This window comes from Mixophyes fleayi, chromosome 3, assembly GCF_038048845.1.
Source record: "Mixophyes fleayi isolate aMixFle1 chromosome 3, aMixFle1.hap1, whole genome shotgun sequence".
Lineage (NCBI taxonomy): Eukaryota > Metazoa > Chordata > Amphibia > Anura > Limnodynastidae > Mixophyes > Mixophyes fleayi.
The window spans coordinates 299,282,065-299,301,517 of record NC_134404.1 but is presented as its reverse complement, the minus strand read 5'-3'; the positions used below and the strand labels follow the sequence as shown (position 1 = coordinate 299,301,517).

At 38.0% G+C, this 19,453-nt stretch overlaps 1 protein-coding gene across 1 annotated transcript in view; it reads right to left on the bottom strand.

The window, feature by feature from the left end:
• Positions 1–12,454: 12,454 nt before the first annotated feature.
• The window catches only part of REL (REL proto-oncogene, NF-kB subunit), a 54,588-nt gene continuing 47,589 nt past the window's right edge, over positions 12,455–19,453 (bottom strand). Inside the window, exon 11 of the mRNA XM_075203860.1 lies at positions 12,455–18,034. Within this exon, the coding sequence (XP_075059961.1) occupies positions 17,325–18,034 (710 nt within the window). The 3' untranslated portion in view covers positions 12,455–17,324. The remainder of the gene's footprint in view (positions 18,035–19,453) is intronic.

Here is a 19,453-nt window from a genome sequence, read left to right as displayed (position 1 = left end):
GGCACCTGCCACCTTCTTGTATCTAGCCGTTTTCTGCTGAATAGTGAAAGGCTAGATGCTGGCAATACATGGACAGGAAGCTTTTTGCTGTTGCAGAGTCCTCTCTTCAATAGGACGTCTGTTGCCATTGCCATGCAATCGGCTCAAGATAAAGTGGTGTCCCGGGAGCAAGTATTAACAGTATTGCAACTATATGATTGCAACTTCTTATAATAACTTCTTATAATGTAGCCACATTAATGAATGAATGAAGTTCAATATGCAGTAAGCCAATCAGAAGTTTCTAGATAGTGCTGCCATTTATATCATTACACTAGCCCTCCAGTACCCAAGAGATTTCTAAAAGGCATATTCTCAGCTCGTCGCTGTCTAATTGTATTTCAGTTACATGAACACACCTTTTATTGTATTCACACTGCCATTCTAAAACACCTCTCCAGGCATATTGGGACACAATTCAACAACATGCAATCTTATACATGTTACCCAAAAAGCCTCAGGGCCTAATTCAGTAAGGAATGGAAACTCAACGCAACTTGCATTATAAGAAATCTCATATAATTTGCACTCACGTCCACCATATTCAAGTACAAGTGGAGGTGAAGAAACGTCTCCATTTGAGTTCGGGTTTAAGTTACTTGATGTATGCAGACAGAACAGACTGCAGAACACATGGGGGATAAAATTAAACAGTTTAACACATGTTAATACTATAAACATAATAAAAATTGGAAAAAAAAATAAAATTGTTTTATCTTTTTTTTTTTTTACATGCTAAACATATATTGGGATGTTCTTCATGTCATTTGTACATAAAATGCATTTTTATGGTTTGTCTTAACTGCAAACACATGTTCTGGCATGCTTACGCCATTACTATCAGTCGACACCTGCCCTGTAGCTGGAGCAAGTGATAAGGCTAAAGAGTAATGTACCTGAGAGATGCCCAGAGCTTGAGCCGGCTGCATGTGCGTGTCTGCGTGCGCTCCACCTCAGTACGCCCTTACTGTACATTGCCTTCCTACATAGCCCCTTCCCTTCCTCATTCTGCCCATTCAAATTGTAAGCAGTCGGAAGTGCACTTGCGTGCGAACATGAATTGTATGCAGTTGCATTCACTAGCGTAAGTCTTGGTTTCACACATGCAGAGAGCAATTTTACACAAGATACAATAAGGAAATGGACTTACGTTCCTTAATGAATCATGCCCACAATCTCTAACTGCATACGAGAGGCTGCTTACAAACTATTGTATAAGTGGTTCTACATTTCCATGAAACTAATGTTCCCAATGGTTCCTTTGTTGGAGGTGTAACAAGACTACAGGTACTTGACTTCTCAAATTTTTGGATTGTGAGCATATGCCCCCATTGTGGCAATAAATAATACCCCTTATCTCAAATTTAACAGAGTGCCCAGTTCTGCCCTTGTAGTCCTTTTGCTTTTACACCATAATGAATTTAGAATATGGTTCTCTAAATGATCATAACAATGTTATATTCTTACTTTCAGATGTGTTAAAATAATACTTACTGTATCTGTACCTGCAGTCAGAAACTATCCATATATGTTTGTGTGATGTACTTATCCCATGACATTACAACCCTTTTAAAGCTCTGTTTTCAAATATCTGTCAGTCGTCTTTTGTCTACTCTACACCTACTTGTTTCCATGTTGTGAACATCATCAACATCTGGCTGGCACCTTTTCATGGGATTCCCCCTTTTCTTCCTCTGGGTCTTGTAGAATTGTGCTAAGAATACATGTTCATCCATTTTCACTACAATTTAACTTTCATCTTAATTTCAATTTTTTACATGTTTTTCCTTCATACAGTAGATGTCTCAGTTCTTGATTACCACCTCTACTCCAAATGTTTTACTTATTGATCACAGATGCTCCTTTGAATTTTGATATTAATTTTCCTTAGTAGATAGTAGAACATTAACTCAATTTTAGGTCACAATGTATTACTTTACTTTATTGTTTATTCATTTTCAAAAGTTAATAGATACTAAGTATAGAAGTAAGATGTACAAACAGGAAAAAATAAAGTTACAAATTCAAATCATATTAAATAATGAAGTTATACCACTCTTATAACGTTACTAAATAGAATGCAGAGGTAAATAGGAGCACAAAAAGGTAAAAGGTGGAGAGTTTTGGTTCTTTATAAAGCTGTTTGACTTTCTGATGCACAATTTTGGTTTTCCTTACTCAGAACCTGCTGCTATACTTCTCGCTTTTTATGATGCCAGCTTAACGCATTGAGGTGACGTATAATGAAGTGTTAGTGTTCTTTGGCGCAAAGATTATATATGGTGTTAAGTGAGGGTCACATTTTTATTCTGAACTTAATTCAGCTGGTCATTGTGGTTTTGTAAATACCACAAATTACTTAAGATTTGTGCTGGTGCTAAGTTAAAGTACCTTTACTATTAAGTGAAAGTGTCTAACTGCCCTACACTTGGTTGGTGATTGTGGGTCACTGTTAAATGTGAATATTTGTTAAAGATGCTGCATATTTATTGAACAACAGAGTTGTCCAACCAGGTGGTCAATGAATGATTCTCAACATAATGTTGAAAATAAGGCAGCCCTAGATATAGAGATTTCAATTCTCTCTGATTTGAACACTTTTTTATGCCCTGTGATAAGGTTTCTTAGATTACCATGTGAGCTCACCTTCAGGTAATAATTAGTAGCCATTCTTTGTCTCAAGTAGTCGATGTGGGTCATTTTGAGGGACTATGTCAGTGATGGCTAACCTGTGACACTCCAGGTATTGTGAAACTACAAGCCCCAGCATGCTTTGCCAGTAGATAACTAGCTGATAGCTTGGAAAGCATGCTGGGGCTTGTAGTTTCACAACACCTGGAGTGTCACAGGTTAGCCATCACTGCAATATGTCCACCACTCCAGGTTCTGTAGTGTTTGCATTTGAAAACAGATTATTTGGGAATGAGTCTTTATTCCCATGCCTGGGATAATTGAATTTTTGGTGCCTCATGTAAAGCATTGCCGACTTGGCTGACTCCATACTAATAAGATGTTTATTATCTGTACATGTGTGTCCATCATAGCCGGGCCTTGGGTCTTTGGTAAGATGTTGTCTTGATATGTATACATCTCGATTCCACTAAACTGTAGTTTGTTTGAAAGCGCTACCAAGACTTGGAAAGTGTTTTAATGTTTACAGACCAAAATCAAAGCAGTATACTTGAAATTAGAACCCAGCACATGTTTTTGTAGCTCCTGGTAGTTTGGATTACATATATGTGTCCTTAAATAAATCTTCACTAACTAATGTTATGAATGTCTTCTGGTGTCTCCTCCTTCTAGTGAAATAATTAAGTTTATGTTTAGTCTTCCAGACTGTTTGTACATTTGTGGTTTATACTGTCAAATTGTCCCCCTATAAGGAGGAAGGTACTTAAATAAAAAAGGCCTTATCTAAAGGGTAGATTGGAAACTTAAAGTGACCATGGAACATTTTTGAAAGTGGCCTCATGTAGGTGTGGTCAAACCAACTATAGGCAGGGCGAACAAAAAAGTAGGCGGAGTTATCTATCAGCCCTGGTCAAATCAATGGTAGACGAGGCCAAAGCAACACGCAATGGCAGACAAAGCATTGTTAAAATGAGATCAAAACAGGTATTGCCATATGCTACAATCTTGAAAAATGAGATATACCTAATACTTTAGGAATACATTTGCAAGTTTTCCTCTGTGCTTTGCAAAGATGAAGGGGGCTGTTAATGTAATCTGTGCACTAGGACCACTAATTTCTTGAAACAGCCCTGGCTGATGTCACATAAAACGGTACTGATTTAGGCAAGGGGATTATCGGAGATGTCATGATGTCAGATAAAGAAGTGTGTAGAACCCACTGGTGACATCTCTTGTCATTTTACCTAAATGGTGTGCAATCGCATGCATTCACATTTTTTTAAAAAAAACTCCATGGTATTGTCTATATCAGGCCTGTCCAACCTGCGGCCCTCCAGGTGTTGTGAAACTACAAGCCCCAGCATGCTTTGCCAGTAGACAACCTGCTGATAGCTGGAAGGGCATGCTGGGACTTGTAGTTTCACAACATCTGGAGGGCCGCAAGTTGGACAGGCCTGGTCTATATGGACCATGGAGCACTACAAATACCATTCTAATATTTACAAAATGTTTATTTTAATTATAAGTTAAATACTTCTCTTAAATTAAGTTATAATCCATTGAGAAAATAAACTTTCTTTTTAATAATGCTCTGGCTGAAGGAATTGAAGGCTCGAGGTTATGACCCCCCATACTTCCAGTGATCGTCTTGATTTGTGGGCAGCAAAGGCTCCCAAAAGGAACAGCTCAGACCTCTGAATTACAGCCACTCCTTATACCATTGTCCTACCTAGAGTGAAATAAACTTTATTGGATAAAGCAGGTAATTAAATTTTCCAGTAAATATCAAGGTTTGTATTAATTTCTTAAAACTAACCAAAAACATTAAGTGGTTAAAAGTTCAGTATATAAAGATTACTAGCATATATTACATTGAAGTAAATGCTGGCCTTTACTTGTTGGCGCCCAATGACCCTATTTAGAACTCATGGTCAAATAAGAAACTCGGGAAAGATATAGCATGAACTAATCTTTGTCGGCATAAGATAAGAATTGTCCTCATCATCCTGATCAACATCTATTTATATAGCGCCAACAAATTCCGTAGCGCTTTACAATTGGGAACAAACACAGTAATATAATAATACTGGGTAATACATACAGAGAGGTAAGATGGTCCTGCTGTCAGCTGTATATGGACACTCACTGTTCCTACCTGCTGCGTGATTCAACTCTCAGATCTGGATTAAGGTTTTGGGAGGCCCGGGTCATTTAACACCCTCTCCTCCACTGCCCAATGGTTTAATTATGGCTATAATTTTAGACATATACATGGGCAATACTGTGTGCACTACTGTCAGGTGCACGCAGCTCTCCCTGCATGAGCAGAGCAGTGTGAAGCAGGACATACCTCGCAACTGTCATTGCAGTTGGACCAAATCCTGACTATGTGAGACAGTTGCCAAAATTCGGGTCTGCCCCACCAGATTCAGGACTTTTCAGGACTTTTGGCAGACTCTCCTGCTTTCTCCTACCTGATCTTGCGGCTTTTACTACCTGCAGCTGGTGGAAAAAAGACAGGTACATGAAATTTAGAAAGCTCCAAACAGCCCCGACATTAAATCAATATTTGTAGTATTTACTCATACATAATTATTCTGATAATGAACAGAGCGACAATCAGGGCTGCCAAGAAGAATTCAGGGCCCGGGTACAAAAAATTCATGGGGCCCCCCTCATATTCAAGTAAGCCCCAAAATTTTTTTGCGCCGCCTTACGGCGGCGCAAAACAATTTAGGTGTATGATCATACATTCAGGGGCGTGGCTAGCCAAACGGCGGTGCAAAAATTTTGGGAGGTGTGGTCATGCATTTGGGGCGTGGCAAACGTGCCATTGGGGCGTGGCTAACATAAAAACCACTAGGCTCTCAATTCGCCGGAGCGTCACATATGTTCAAGCACTCCTGACTTTCAGGACATCTACCACCACAGTGTAGTATACAAACAATGCAGTGTGTACACAAACAGTTCAGTCTTGGCCTACACCTTACATTGGGCACAACATTCACCAAAAATTGGTATTGTCCCTACTAGAATCACAACATTTCACACACTGTGCTGCTCTCTCCTACCTGTTCTTCTCACTTTCTCCACCTGTGGCTGCTGCTTTCTTTAGTTGTGGCTTGTCCGGATCCAGGAATGTTGAAGGACCTATTTTGAAAAAAAAATGGCTACATTTAGAAAATTACAGCCAGCCCCGGCGTTAAATCAATAGCACCCACAATTAATAATTAGGCCTTCCTCCAGCCCCAACATTAAAATAATACTATTCACATTTAATAAATAAACTTCCTGCAAACAGCCCCAGCAGTACCTATTTCTTGCAACCATCACTGCCATTAAATAATTCAGTCACATTTAATAAATAGACCTCATTCTCCCTAAACTCACCCCAACATTCAATAGCCCCCAAAACTTTTTTTCTCCTCTGTTCCTCTCTCCTTTTTTTCCTCCACTGTTCCTCTTTCCCACTTTTTTTCCTCCTCTGTTCCTCTTTCCCACTATTTTTTCCTCCACTCTTCCTCTTTCCTACTTTTTTTTCTCATCTGTTCCTCTCTCCTTTTTTTCCTCCACTGTTCCTCTTTCCCACATTTTTTTCTCCTCTGTTCCTCTCTCCTTTTTTTTCTCCTCTGTTCCTCTTTCCCACTTTTTTTTCCTCATCTGTTCCTCTTTCCCACTTTTTTTTCCTCCTCTGTTCCTCTTTCCCACTTTTTTTTCTCCTCTGTTCCTCTCTCCTTTTTTTTCTCCTCTGTTCCTCTTTCCCACTTTTTTTTTAATTCCTCTGTGGCTCTCTGCTTTTTTTCCCTCCTCTGTTTTTCTCTCCCCTTTCTTTATAGTACTGTCCATCTCTGTTTTCCTCCCCTTGCCTCTCCGTTTCTTTACTTACCTTTTGTCAACTTCTTTCCTTTCTTTTCTTCTCTTCTGTCAACTTCTTTCCTTTCTTTTCTTCTATCTCCTCTTCTGTCTTCTTTCTTCATGCTGGCTGCAGCGTTCCTCACTGACTGACGGGCGTGACTTGATGACGTCACGCCCGGCAGTCAGTGTGAATGGAGAAGAGGAGAGGAGGGACACGGCGCCGCGCGATCACGTGAGTATCGTTTTTTTTCTTTTTCTTTTTTTCTTCCAGCTCCCCCCACCAACGAATAACCCCCCCGCGGGAAAAAAAATAAAAATAAATAAAAATCGCAAAAAAGAAAATTATAAAAAAAAAAAAAAATTTAATTAGCGGAGAGGGCCCGGCCCGGGCCCCCTGGCATGGCCGGGCCCGGGTAAAATGTACCCGCTCCCCCCCCCTCTCGGCGGCCCTGGCGACAATAAATAGCTACTTACCAGTAAAAAGACACTGAGGAAATCCGATGAGAAGACATCGCGACACTTCCAAATGACGTCAGTTTTGTGCGTGACTTTTTTTTTTCTTTAATTCGGTAACACATGGACTATGGTAATATTAATTTTAACCCTTACCCCTAACGTAAAGGTAATACTTACCTGGATCTATGCGTTTTCGCTTTAAAAGTCAAAATTTCCAAGTCGCGCACGCAACTGTTGTCATTTGGAAGTGTTGCAATGTCCTCTCATCGGATTTCCTCTGTGTCTCTTTACCGGTAAATAGTTTTTTTTTTCTATGTCGCTCTGTTCACAATCGGAATAATTGTTTAGGAGTAAACAGTGTCGGTGTTTACAGCACCGATGACTCGATTACCACCAAAATCAATAGTACCCATGTTTAATAATTAGGCTTCCCTCACTGGAACCAGCCCCAACAATAAATTAATTGTATTCCCATTTAATGAAAAAAAAAAACTATCCCCCCCCCCCCAAACAGCATTAGCAATAAATAAATAACACTTAGGTATATTTATTAAAATTACTGTACTTCCCACAACTATCCCTGACATTATTAAATGTGAATAGGAATGATTTAAATAACCCTCCTCCCCAAACTCAGCCCCAATTAATAGTTCCAAACTACTCTAGCATAAATTTAAGATCCCATCACCTCACCTTAAATGAATAGGCCGCACTATTAAATTAAATGGCCCCACCATCACCCCACAAATAAATTAATAGTGCCCACCATTAAATATTAGCTCCTACCCACACTCCACCACGTTACAGCAAGTCAACCCTTATCAGCAATAAATTAGGTATATTTATTAAATATAAATGCTATTATTTCCCACAACCATCCCTAACATTAAATAATTCATATTCACATTTAATAAATAGCCCTCCTTCTCCTGCAACTCAGCCACACATTCATTCAATAACCCCTAAACCACCCCACCTTAAATTAATAGGTCCCACTATTAAATTAAATTAGCCCCATCATAACCCCACAAATAAAATAGCACCCATGAAATAATTAGCCCTTTCCCACACTCCACCATTAAGTTAATAGCCTTGTTCCATCCGCACTATGTTGGAGAGGCAGAGTCTCCTGTCTGCCTCTCTTGCAGCCTACGCACAGGGCACAGCGCCTGTCATGTGATGCGCTTCCCATGTGACATCTGTCAGTGACGGGAATAGGAGGAGGTCACACATAGGGGAAGGGAGCAAAGGAGGGGCAGATCATAAAAAAAACGGTCACTTGAAGCTGGGTGGTCTCGGAGGAGGGGCCAGCTACCAGGTACCACACTGTCCCTTGCTGGCACCCCTTGAGGATACCTAGTCTGAGGGACCTCTGAGAGAGGGAGGCCAGCACCCCCCTCCCCCTTAATCCAGTTCTGTCTGGCATAGACTATGTTTTTGTACATGGGATGGGAGTTGTTTCTGAGTATTACAGAGCTTTTAAAGGTTTTATTAATGCCTAATAGTTAATGAGTTTGCAATTAAAATAAATGGTTAAAAACATGGGCGCAAGTGGGACTTTTTTTTTTTTTTAACATATACCTGACATAAACCAAGCACAAATGCTACTATTGTCGACCAGTATGCATCTTAAGATAGTTGCTGCCTTCCATATGGTTGTAATTGTAGTTTTGTTAATCAACCCAAAATGCACCTGTGATTTGGGACAAAATAGCGGCCAGTTCTGCATCAGCCCCAGTGTTTATAAAGAACCAATATTTGACATAGCCCCACACAATTAGTAAAAGACGTGTAGACAATACATAGAGGTACAAACGGACACTAAGGGTAGAGGCCCACCTTGTGACCCCTTAGCACTTTCACATGTATGAAAAGATACCTCATATGTAGAGTTTTAAAATAAGTGTTCATCTGTTTTGCTGTAGTTCCACTTTAAATTTAGGGATCATAGTTTCTTCATCTGACCACAAAAATGTCATTTGCAACACCAGCAGAGAAATACAGTATATTTCCATTGCACAAGCTCAGACAGCAGCTTCCTCTCTCACCTCCTGTATGTTGTATTTTTAGACAGTGAAACATATGGCTCATCTGCTCTATTTTGTATTAATTGATCACCTTGTTAGAGACATTGTTACATATACAGTGATGGGTTAATTAAAGGTGACCAGATATGCTATGCTGAAGTGCTGGCACGAGTTTTAATGTGATGACCTATTCATGACACATGTGGGAACTCCCCCTACGTGTGATGCAAAAGGGACAGATTGCAGAGCTACATATGTGTTGGGGCAAAGAGTGAGTAGGAGGGTGCTTATACCTCTGCCGTATGTGAGTTCACAAGCAAAGCCTCATCTATTCTAAGTGTTAAACATCTGTCGCCTATAAACTTTATATGAATTACCAGGAAATATTTACATAGCTATATAGGCATAGATGTCAGTTTGAAGAGAAATAGTTAATTGGTAAAGTAATTAACACTAGTCCTAATTCCTAAACCAGGTTAATGTCACGTCTTATTATTGTAATATTTTCCATTTCTGTGTGTGTTGCTGAGCAAGCGGTGTGGGCGTCAGTCGTCATTTGAAACTACTCACGTGCATCATTCATGCAGGCTGAAAAAAACGAAAAAAAAAAGAAACCACAGTTATTAAACCCTACACACATCTCATTTGAACTAGGGACACTAAAGTCCTACTTAGAACTGGTCAGGCAGTGGGCTGGCTGCCTTGTATATGGGAAATGATTCCAATATGTGTTCACTGACTGCTCATGCCAACAGCCGTCATTACAGAAGCCAGACCAGTGTTTCTCAACCCCAGTCCTCAGGACCCACTCACAGTACAAGATTGCCAGGTGACCAGTGAAATAATTATACCACCTGCTACACTGTGTCAGTCAGTAGTGAATACACCTGTGCTCCAGCAAGATATGGAAAACATGTACTGCTAGCGGGTCCTGAGGACTGGAGTTGAGAAACACTGAGCGAGACCATTACTGCCCAGCATGAACAACTGCAGAAATACTTTTGGAAATGGAGTACACATTTTTTAGATGGTTCTATGAAAATGATAGGAGTGGGGGATGTAGCGATACCTGAGGTACATATTTGTTTTTAAAACATCATAACCTCAACTATCCTCCCCACACCTTGACCCAAGTACATAATCTAATATTGAGCTCCTTATGCGCTCATGTATTTTGGTTTACTGCTCCTTGTATTACCCTAATAGCATGATATGTGTAAGTATTTTCTGTAATATGATGAGTACCTCGCTCAGATTCTTCCTTCCCCTCCCTTTCTCCCCAGTTTGAGGTTATTTTCCCCCCTTTTATATTTTTAATATTTTCAGTGATTCTGTGATTACAAACCTAATTTATATACAAATGTTTTGCATCTCAATGAAACATTTCTTAATAAAATGTATCTACTTAAAAAAAAATCAGAAACCTAATTTCATTATTATTATTCATATTATTATTAATAAAAGATTGTTAGACAAGTAAGTTGCATTTTATACTGCCTGCATTTCTCTGGGTACTTCTAAGTGATAGCTGAAAGAATACCAGAAAATTACCCAAATATTCCTGGTATAACTAACAGCATAATGGGAAAATATCCTATGATTACTGTTATTAACTAATAAGCTGTTTGGTTGTTTTTATTTATTTTATTTAAACTGCTTTTGTTTATTTATTTTTAGTAACTTTCCACTTTGAAATTGTCCCTGACAACTATAACTATTTAGCTTCACAAGTGGCCAGTTCACTTTTTGGTGAAGGAAGTGAGTGCAGCAAATTTCTGGTGAAAGTGTAAATGCTCATTGGTACCAGCACTAAAAGAAGCTTATGTCCTTCAATGGGATTCATGAGAGGGCGTTTGCAGTGTGTAGGAAAATGACTCCTACTACCATTTATCTCAAATATCTTAAGTTCTAAAAATATATACATATGTGAATGTTATTAGTAGCATTCAAGGCAGCTGTGAGGATTCCCAAAGCTAGCTCCAGGTGACAGCTGTCAGAAAACAGTTCACAATGACTGTTGATTACAGGAATTGAGAGAAGGTGTTTCGCTCTCTGCTAGGAACAGCAATCTAGTTCCAGTCACCTCACCTGGACTACTGCACAGCTTTCTTTACTCTGCAATCATCCCTTCTGTAAAAAGGTCATGTCAATCAGAATAATTTATCTCGCCTATTTGTGACCTTCATAAGTCTGTCAGTTCTACCCAACCTTTGCTGGAGCAAGTTTTGTTTTTTGGATTTCTCTGTTCTTTGAAAAAGACTTCTTTCTACTTTTTCCAGTCCCTTGACTTTGGCTTGTACCTCCTGACCAGTACTATCATAACTAAGTGGCTTGACCGGAAGTGGTGTCTCTGACTGCTACCCCAGTCAAGTGGTTCTTTCCTGGGAGCTGCCAGCTACTCTCTTTTTTTTAGACTTACTGGACCTTTAAATTCCATGATGATTGTTCCAAAAATATGTTTTATATATTTAGAACCAATTTACATGTATAATTGAGAGTTCAGAAGAGTGTTATTGAGGGCTTCGTGTTGAAGACTTGCAGGACCAGTATTTGGGCAAGGAAGTTAGCAGTTGTCCATTGTTCCAAGTATTAGGGTGCTTCGAAAGCTTGCCAATATTTAGTTGAACAAAGTGGGCATATTACCTATTATGATGGCAGTGTAAACCGAGGGAGACAACTTTTTTAAATGATTGGGGCTCATGTTACACCTGATAGGAATGAACAATGCCATTATTATTATTACCATTTATTTATATAGCGCCACTAATTCTGCAGCGCTGTACAGAGAACTCACTCACATCAGTCCCTGCCCCATTGGGACTTATAGTCTAAATTCCCTAACACACACACACATACACACAGACAGACACACACACAGACTAGGATTGTTAGCAGCCAATTAACCTACCAGTATGTTATTGGAGTGTGGGAGGAAACCAGAGCACCCGGAGGAAACCCACGCAAACACGGGGAGAACATACAAACTCCTCACAGATAAGGCCATGGTCGGGAATTGAACTCATGACCCCAGTGCTGTAAGGCAGAAGTGCTAACCACTAAGCCACTGTGCTGCCCCTATGCATAGACATGCTTAGTTAAAACACCAATATTTGGGGAGCTCAACCACTCACAGAGCTGGCACCTATAGTGTAAACTAAAGATTTTATAACAGCTGAAATCTTAAGAGAAAAGACTAACTAGATTAAGTGGGCAGCTTAGCTCTATTGTATAATTCACACCAGTCCACTGAAATCTGCTCTATTTTAAAACCCAACTGGAAGCCTTTAGTGGCCATGTCCTTTGGTTCCTGGGCCAAGATCCATGGCAATCAGAGAGCCTCTATAGCTAGAGTTATGCCTTTAATTTATACTGTTCATTTGGTCAAATTTCCAGCCCCTGAAAAAACAAAATAAAATACATATAGACAAAGAACAAACAAACTGAACAACATTTTTATATTGATTTATTTAGTGGTTAAAGAAAGCCTAAGTACCATTCAGCTGTCCATTGTCAGAGACAACTAGTCAGAGGCTTTTCCAAACTTTACAGCAAATATAAACCAAGCTACAAAAAAAACAAAGATAACAAAGAATATCCCATTAAACAAAAATGAGCGTTTTTTTTATTGAACATTTTAATAACGTACACTAGGCTATATACATGCAGAGTTGAGAACTTTACCAGTAAAAAAATAAAAATAACAAAAACATAATAAAAAAAAGTTATCTGTGGCAGTAATCTCCAAACAGGATAGTACTGAGCTAAGCTGATTTCATGTAGAGTCATAAACATTAATGAGAAGAAATCCACCGCACATTGGACAAATAAAATTATACATATCTTCCTTCTCATTACCCAAGTTCAATAGCACACACCAATGAAAATGCCAGATCTTTTACAAGATATTACCATTTTATAAAGAAAATAAAATGGTTTTTTTTTTTTAGATGATAACATAACACTAAACATTATGCTAATACAGGATTGGTACAGTACAGTATTGAAATAAAATATGTAATAAAGGGAAATGAAACCTAGGAGTTGAATCAGTAGGTAATGTATTTTTGTGGTTTCTAGCAAATGGCCAGTAGATCACTTTATAAGGTCAGAGCAGTAATAAGAAGTGTTCATAAAATAGTAGGATAACCTATGACTGGCTAATCAAGCTGATGAGAGGACGTTACAATGGACGAACCTAATGCAGAGAGCACCACCGAGAGGAATCTAATGTCCCAATATGTTGGTCCCTTCCCTGGGCTGCATGTGCAGTCTGGAGGACAAAAGGGGTGACTATGCAGATTAGTAGAAAGCGATTGGTCTATGTAATCGCTTTCCCCCAACTACAATTTGGCTGAGATGGGGCTGTGAATGGGTATAGATGAGGCTGAAACCCTAACCAGCCTACCATAATTCAGGGCCATCTTAACAACATTATGGGCCCCCGGGCAAAGCAGTGCACCGGGGCCCCTAGATATAGATATATAGATGTATACAGATATAGATATATAGAGATAGAGATAGATAGATGTACTTGCTCAGTGACCCTTGAAGGTTTTTTTTGCAGGTTTTTTTCTTTTGCAGGATTATTTATTCTCATTAAGAGCCGTGCCTATGGGGCCCCCTAGCCCGTGGGGCCCCCGGGCAGCTGCCCATCGTGCACAATGGAAAAGATGGCCCTGCATGCCAGGCCCCCATAAGACCCCCCTCACAACGCCTGTGGGCAAAGATATGGGAGCTTGTATATGGAAAACTTGTTTCATTAAAGAGTTTTCTGTAATTTGGAGCGATATGCCTAAAATCTACTAAAACACATTTAAAAATAGTCCCTGACATTATCTCACTTATTAAATTGCTTAGTAGATGTCTTTATAATAACTATAGGAGGAGATACATGGTACTTGTATCTATGTATAGGACAAAATCACTGAGGAGGAGCAATTATTTTTTTGGTATTCAGAGATTTTTTTAGATAACGGGCTTCCAAATAAGAGATCCTATAAATATGCAATGTGCAAATACACGGTGCATGAGAGGGTCAATAGGAAAAAGAACAAAAAGGGGAAATTGCTCCCGATCAGTTGTTTGTTACCCACCACTGACCAAATAGAATATTTATATAAAAAACAGTGATAATTTGGAGACCTCCAGTAGAGAAGTAAGCAGGGCTATGTTAAGAGAGCTATGTTAATCTACAACCACAAATGTAAGAGTAGCAAAAGTTACCTAAAAATAACAATATTTTGTGTTCATTACTATATCAAATATGATCAATACACATGCAAAAAAAAGGATAGAGAAGAAAACCTGCAACAAATGCAGTAAGATATTTGAATCCACTAATGTTCGTTAAACTGTCTCGAGTATTCCATAAAGTTCCAGATAAATACATGAGAATGCTATTCTGGTCTCTGAGACATAAACCCTCCTCACCTTTCACTTTAAACAGAAACCAAACTATAAATGACTGTATAGGAACATTTCCATTTTGGAAATCATTATGTATAAACCCCTTTATGGGGGAACATTGACAACACATTTCTATTGCTTAGCAAAAATATAGTAATCCACTCAGTGGCAAAACATCACTTGAAGATACAAAGTTTTTTTCCAAGCTAAGAATACAGAAAAACACTGAAGATATTGGTACATTAATTATCCACATCTTCGTTTAATATGTCATGGACCTTGAGCTCATTTGGGCCAGAGGCACGTAGCTGTTATAAAATTAGTGTTTCAAAGTCCATTGTATTAGGAAATAAAAAAAAATCAGTTCAATCTTTTCCAATGTTTTACTGGTCTGTAAAATGCTGATAAGGAAAGTACACTGATATCTATACTTCCGGATTTATTGGAACTTAAAATAGATTCAAGCAAAAATTCATCAGACTTTTGACTCAAGGAAGTTTATATGCTAAACTGCGGGTTTGAAAAAGTGAAGATGTTGCCTATAGCAACCAATCAGATTCTGGCTGTCATTTTGTAGAATGCACTAAATAAATGAAAGCTAGAATCTGATTGGTTGCTATAGGCCACATCTCCACTTTTTCCATCCCGCAGTTCAGTAAATATACCCCCAGGTTTAATTAGACAGGGAAACTACACAGAAAGCTGGGAGTCATTTACAATGAACAAATGCAACACAAAAATGTGTTTCTTTGTTGTGTATGGTTGTGCAATATGTACAACAGACCTTACTGTGCATAGCCCATGCACTGTGTAGCAAACCTGCTAAGGACTATTTACCTGCGTTTCTATGGATTTGAGGTATACAGGGCATTAGAGCAACTTTTTTAAAGCACTAATGTTTAACTATCCATTTGACTCTCATATTGTGATTAAACAAATCAGGGAAGTAAGGTGGCAGAGGGGCTGTATGTAATTTGGGTTTCCGATTTTCACTTTGAATGTTTTTTTCTTTATATAAATTAAAAAAACATTTGTGTTTTTGTAATTTGTCTCTACATAATTCACAAATCATTCAAAGCACATCATATAGAAGAGTCCAGGGCATTCTGTTAGAAAAAAAGCCTCAGTATTTATTAACCTAACCAATAGTCATGTTAGGTTTTTAAATTTACCTTAAAAAAGTTGTTTACAAGTGGTAAGTTAATTAGCTCATGTAGCCAAGTCCTAGTTACAATGACACAGTCATTACATTCATTAATAAATATTTGCATCATAGCAAATAATGCACAAGTTCTTAAAAAGTATAAACATGATGATTATGCCACAAGCAACATTTATATAGCAAAATCAAAAAATGAAAAATGAACACGTGAACGTACAAAAAAATAAAAGTACAATAATATGGAATATCACTTAAAATCAGAATTCCACTGAGCATTGCAGTAAATATCTGTACATATTCTTTATAAATCTAAAGTATATTATTGAATTATCTACCATTTAAAACTATATATGTTATCTTAATTTTTCACTGACTCATATCTCTGCTTTCATTTTTTTAAAAAAATATTTGTGTGATGATTCCCCCTAAACTTTAAAATAGAGGTATGCAAGTTGTGGCTCTCCAATAAGTACAAGCCCCAGCAGCCAGAGCATGGTGGAACTTGTAGTTCTCCAACAAATGGAGACCCATTGGTTGCCCAGACTTTAATACAAGTACGTGCAAGCTAGTTATGTTAACATTTATAGATTTGTGTATAACAAATAACACATCTCACAGAAATGAAAGTACAGTGGAAGCGTTTAAATCACTGGTGGTTAAAATGATATTTGTCAAAGGTTTTACACTTGGCACTAGTTTTGACAATGGCGAAGGGGGGTACAGATGACCTTTGGGGAAAAGCATCATTTCACATTACAAAGTACCAGTAGAAAGTGTTCTCATAGCCTAGCTAGACAAGCTGGTGAAAAGGTCTGCTCCATGCCTCGGTGACATGAGAATCAAAAGGACGAGGGCCAAAAAGTCAAAATGACTGGGCTACAAATTATGACACAGAGGACTACATCTAGCCACCAGGCCGCTTGTTGTTTATTACTAATTTAAATCAGCAAGCTACACTGAAACAAAATGTTGCAAGTTGGGTTTTCAACAGTTATACATTCTTGATGTCTTGTGAAGGCCACTTTGAGTAAACAGTTTACATAATTGTACAATCATATTTGTTTACTGGGCACATCACCCATAGCTCTAATAATCACCTTTGCATCAATACAATTTTACAAATCAATGGCACAGGAGATGTGTGCCCTACACGACTGTAGAAGAACGTAATTTATCCATTATATCCTGTAATGATGTTCAAGTTTGTCACAGGGAGAGCTTGTGTATACTGTAAGTACTATTTGCAGGCTGTATCTATGGAAGGTGAGGTCTACAGTGTTATGTGGAGGAGAAGGCAGCTGTAGAGTTCTGCTCTGGCTTACATGAATTAATTAGTTATTTTATCATCCATAACATTATATTGCGGTTATTTCCTATTTCATGTCCTTTGAAAAAAAATCAGATGATTCAGTATACAAAAAAAGACCAAAATCACCATACAGATAAGAAAATAATAATAACATAAGAGATTATAACATACAACCCACAATATTGTGAATACCAGGGGGATAATGATGAGTGAAAATGGCACCATTAAGACTGTTCACTAGCATTTCTTAGGCAATATATTTTTCACCACAATGCCTTGCTTTCTGAAACCTGTTCAAGGGTAAAGTAGGGACATTAACAGGTCAATCTGACCATGATATCCAGAACGTCACGTCCAGAGGAATAATTATTAATCCATTGTTTCTTGCAGGTGTACGCTCCAACTTTGCTTTGAAACAGAACTACTCATTCCAAATGTGCTAAGAGTTTGACATTCCCTTTGATAAATCATCAATGAGGCGCTCAAACTCTGAATCCACGCTACTAAATTCATTTTGTGTCATATCCATGATGTCCACGTCTGGCTGGTTTACCATATGGTTGTTATGTGGTACTCTATCAAATGGTGAATCAAAAAAACCAGCTTGAGGAATACTGGGACAAGTTGGTTCATTCATTCTACTTGACGTCATGGTACTGGAATCCCTTACAAATGCATCATTGTAGGATGACATATACGGGTTTTTAATAGATATGGAGGAGTAATTTGACAGCGAGACACTTGGCATACACATTGTGGTAGGGAGGCTTTTCTCAGGAACACTGTAATTGTTCTTTTGCAAAGTGGAATCAGTACTTTGTTGAAATATGGCACTAAGCTCCAAACGGTTTGCAGAAGCCTCTGGAACTTTTCTCATCGGGTAAGTCTTCTGTGGAATTATGTTTGTTGTTGGTACAGAGTTTGCAAAGTGAATGTTCTGGGGAATAGATGGGTTAGGCAGTGTTGGGTTAGGCAGTGTGCTTGTACTTGGCCACATGTTAGAGAGGAAAGTCTGATTACTTGATGGTATGGCGTGGGCCCTGGGTTCCGGCAATGTAGACATTGTAAAAGGAAATATTGGAGCCGTGGGCCCTGCCACAGAGTCTACTCCATTTGAAGGCTGCATGCATGTCCTGTTGATAAATGGCTCTGTGGGAAAAATCAGAGTAGGTTTTTAATTTATTTAGTAAAGTCATTTATTATTCTCTTAAGGCAGCATTAGCGGAGGATAATGGTAATACTATTTCAACAAGCTATGACTGAGCTTGTCATCAACAAAATGGAAACAGTTATCCCTAGAGGAAGTAAAGATGAGGGAACTTTTATTAACTCATCCAGAGTGTGTACAAGACGTTAAGTAGAAACTTAGCTTAAAAATAATATCACTCAAACAAGAAACCACATAGAATACATCAGAATCATTACAGACCTAAAACAAACTAAATATAAAATGTTAAAGGGATTTGCCAGATGATTTTAATTTACAGACTTGTATATTCTGCCCTGCAACTTTACATAAATAAAACAAGTTGGCTTGGTTTTATCAGCATTCCCGATCTTCTCCTTGTATTCCAATTAGTTAACAATTAAGAATATCACCTAAATGCTAAGTTTTGGTTACTTGGAAAAAAAATAACACTATTGCTCCTATATAATATAGGATTAGAGACTGAGGGCCTGATTCATTAAGGAAAGTTAAGTAAAAAATTGATTAAGTAGTCTCCTGGACAAAACCATGTTACAATGCGAGGGGTGCAAATTAGTTTTCTATTTTGCACCTAAGTTAAATACTGTCTGTTTTTACGTAGCACACAAATATGAACTTTGAATTTCAGTGTACAAATAAGCATCCAAGTATTTGTGTGCTACATTAAAAACCAGACAGTATTTAACTTGGGTGCAAAATAGAAAACTAATTTGCACCCCTTGCATTGTAACATGGTTTTGTCCAGGAGACTACTTTCTCATTTTTTTTTTTAACTTAACTTTTCTTAATGAATCAGGCCCTGAATGATTAAATATTAACTGTGATCCCTTTAGTGCAAGTGGGCAAAAATGATGCGATTCTCCATGAACATTCTTGGAGAGTAGACAAGTATGATTTCGTATTCTTTGGACTTTAATTCTTTGTTAATATTTATAGTATTTAAAATATCAAAAATGATTATTTAATTAAATTCATAATCATGAAAAAATAATAAAATTCTAAAAAGAGATTTTTTATTTCATCTGCAAAGGGTGACTTACAATAATCGTAGCCCTTATTGAATAGATTGACAGAGGTTTTGTATTTTTTAGTCCAAACAAATATGTATTGATCTGTGTATAAATCCATTAGTTATTAAAAAAAAAAAAATCAAACCTGATCTACGCATAGCCACTCCTGCATTCTAATGACAAGTAATAGAACATGTTCTTCTTTACTTAATTCATATCTCACTATTAACATTTATACAAGAAGCTGCATTTCATATAATAAAGAGGTGTTTTTGACATACAGATGAAATTACCAACTATGCAGCACAGCATAGATTGAAGAGTCACCGTCACCTACACAAAGTGGAGGCA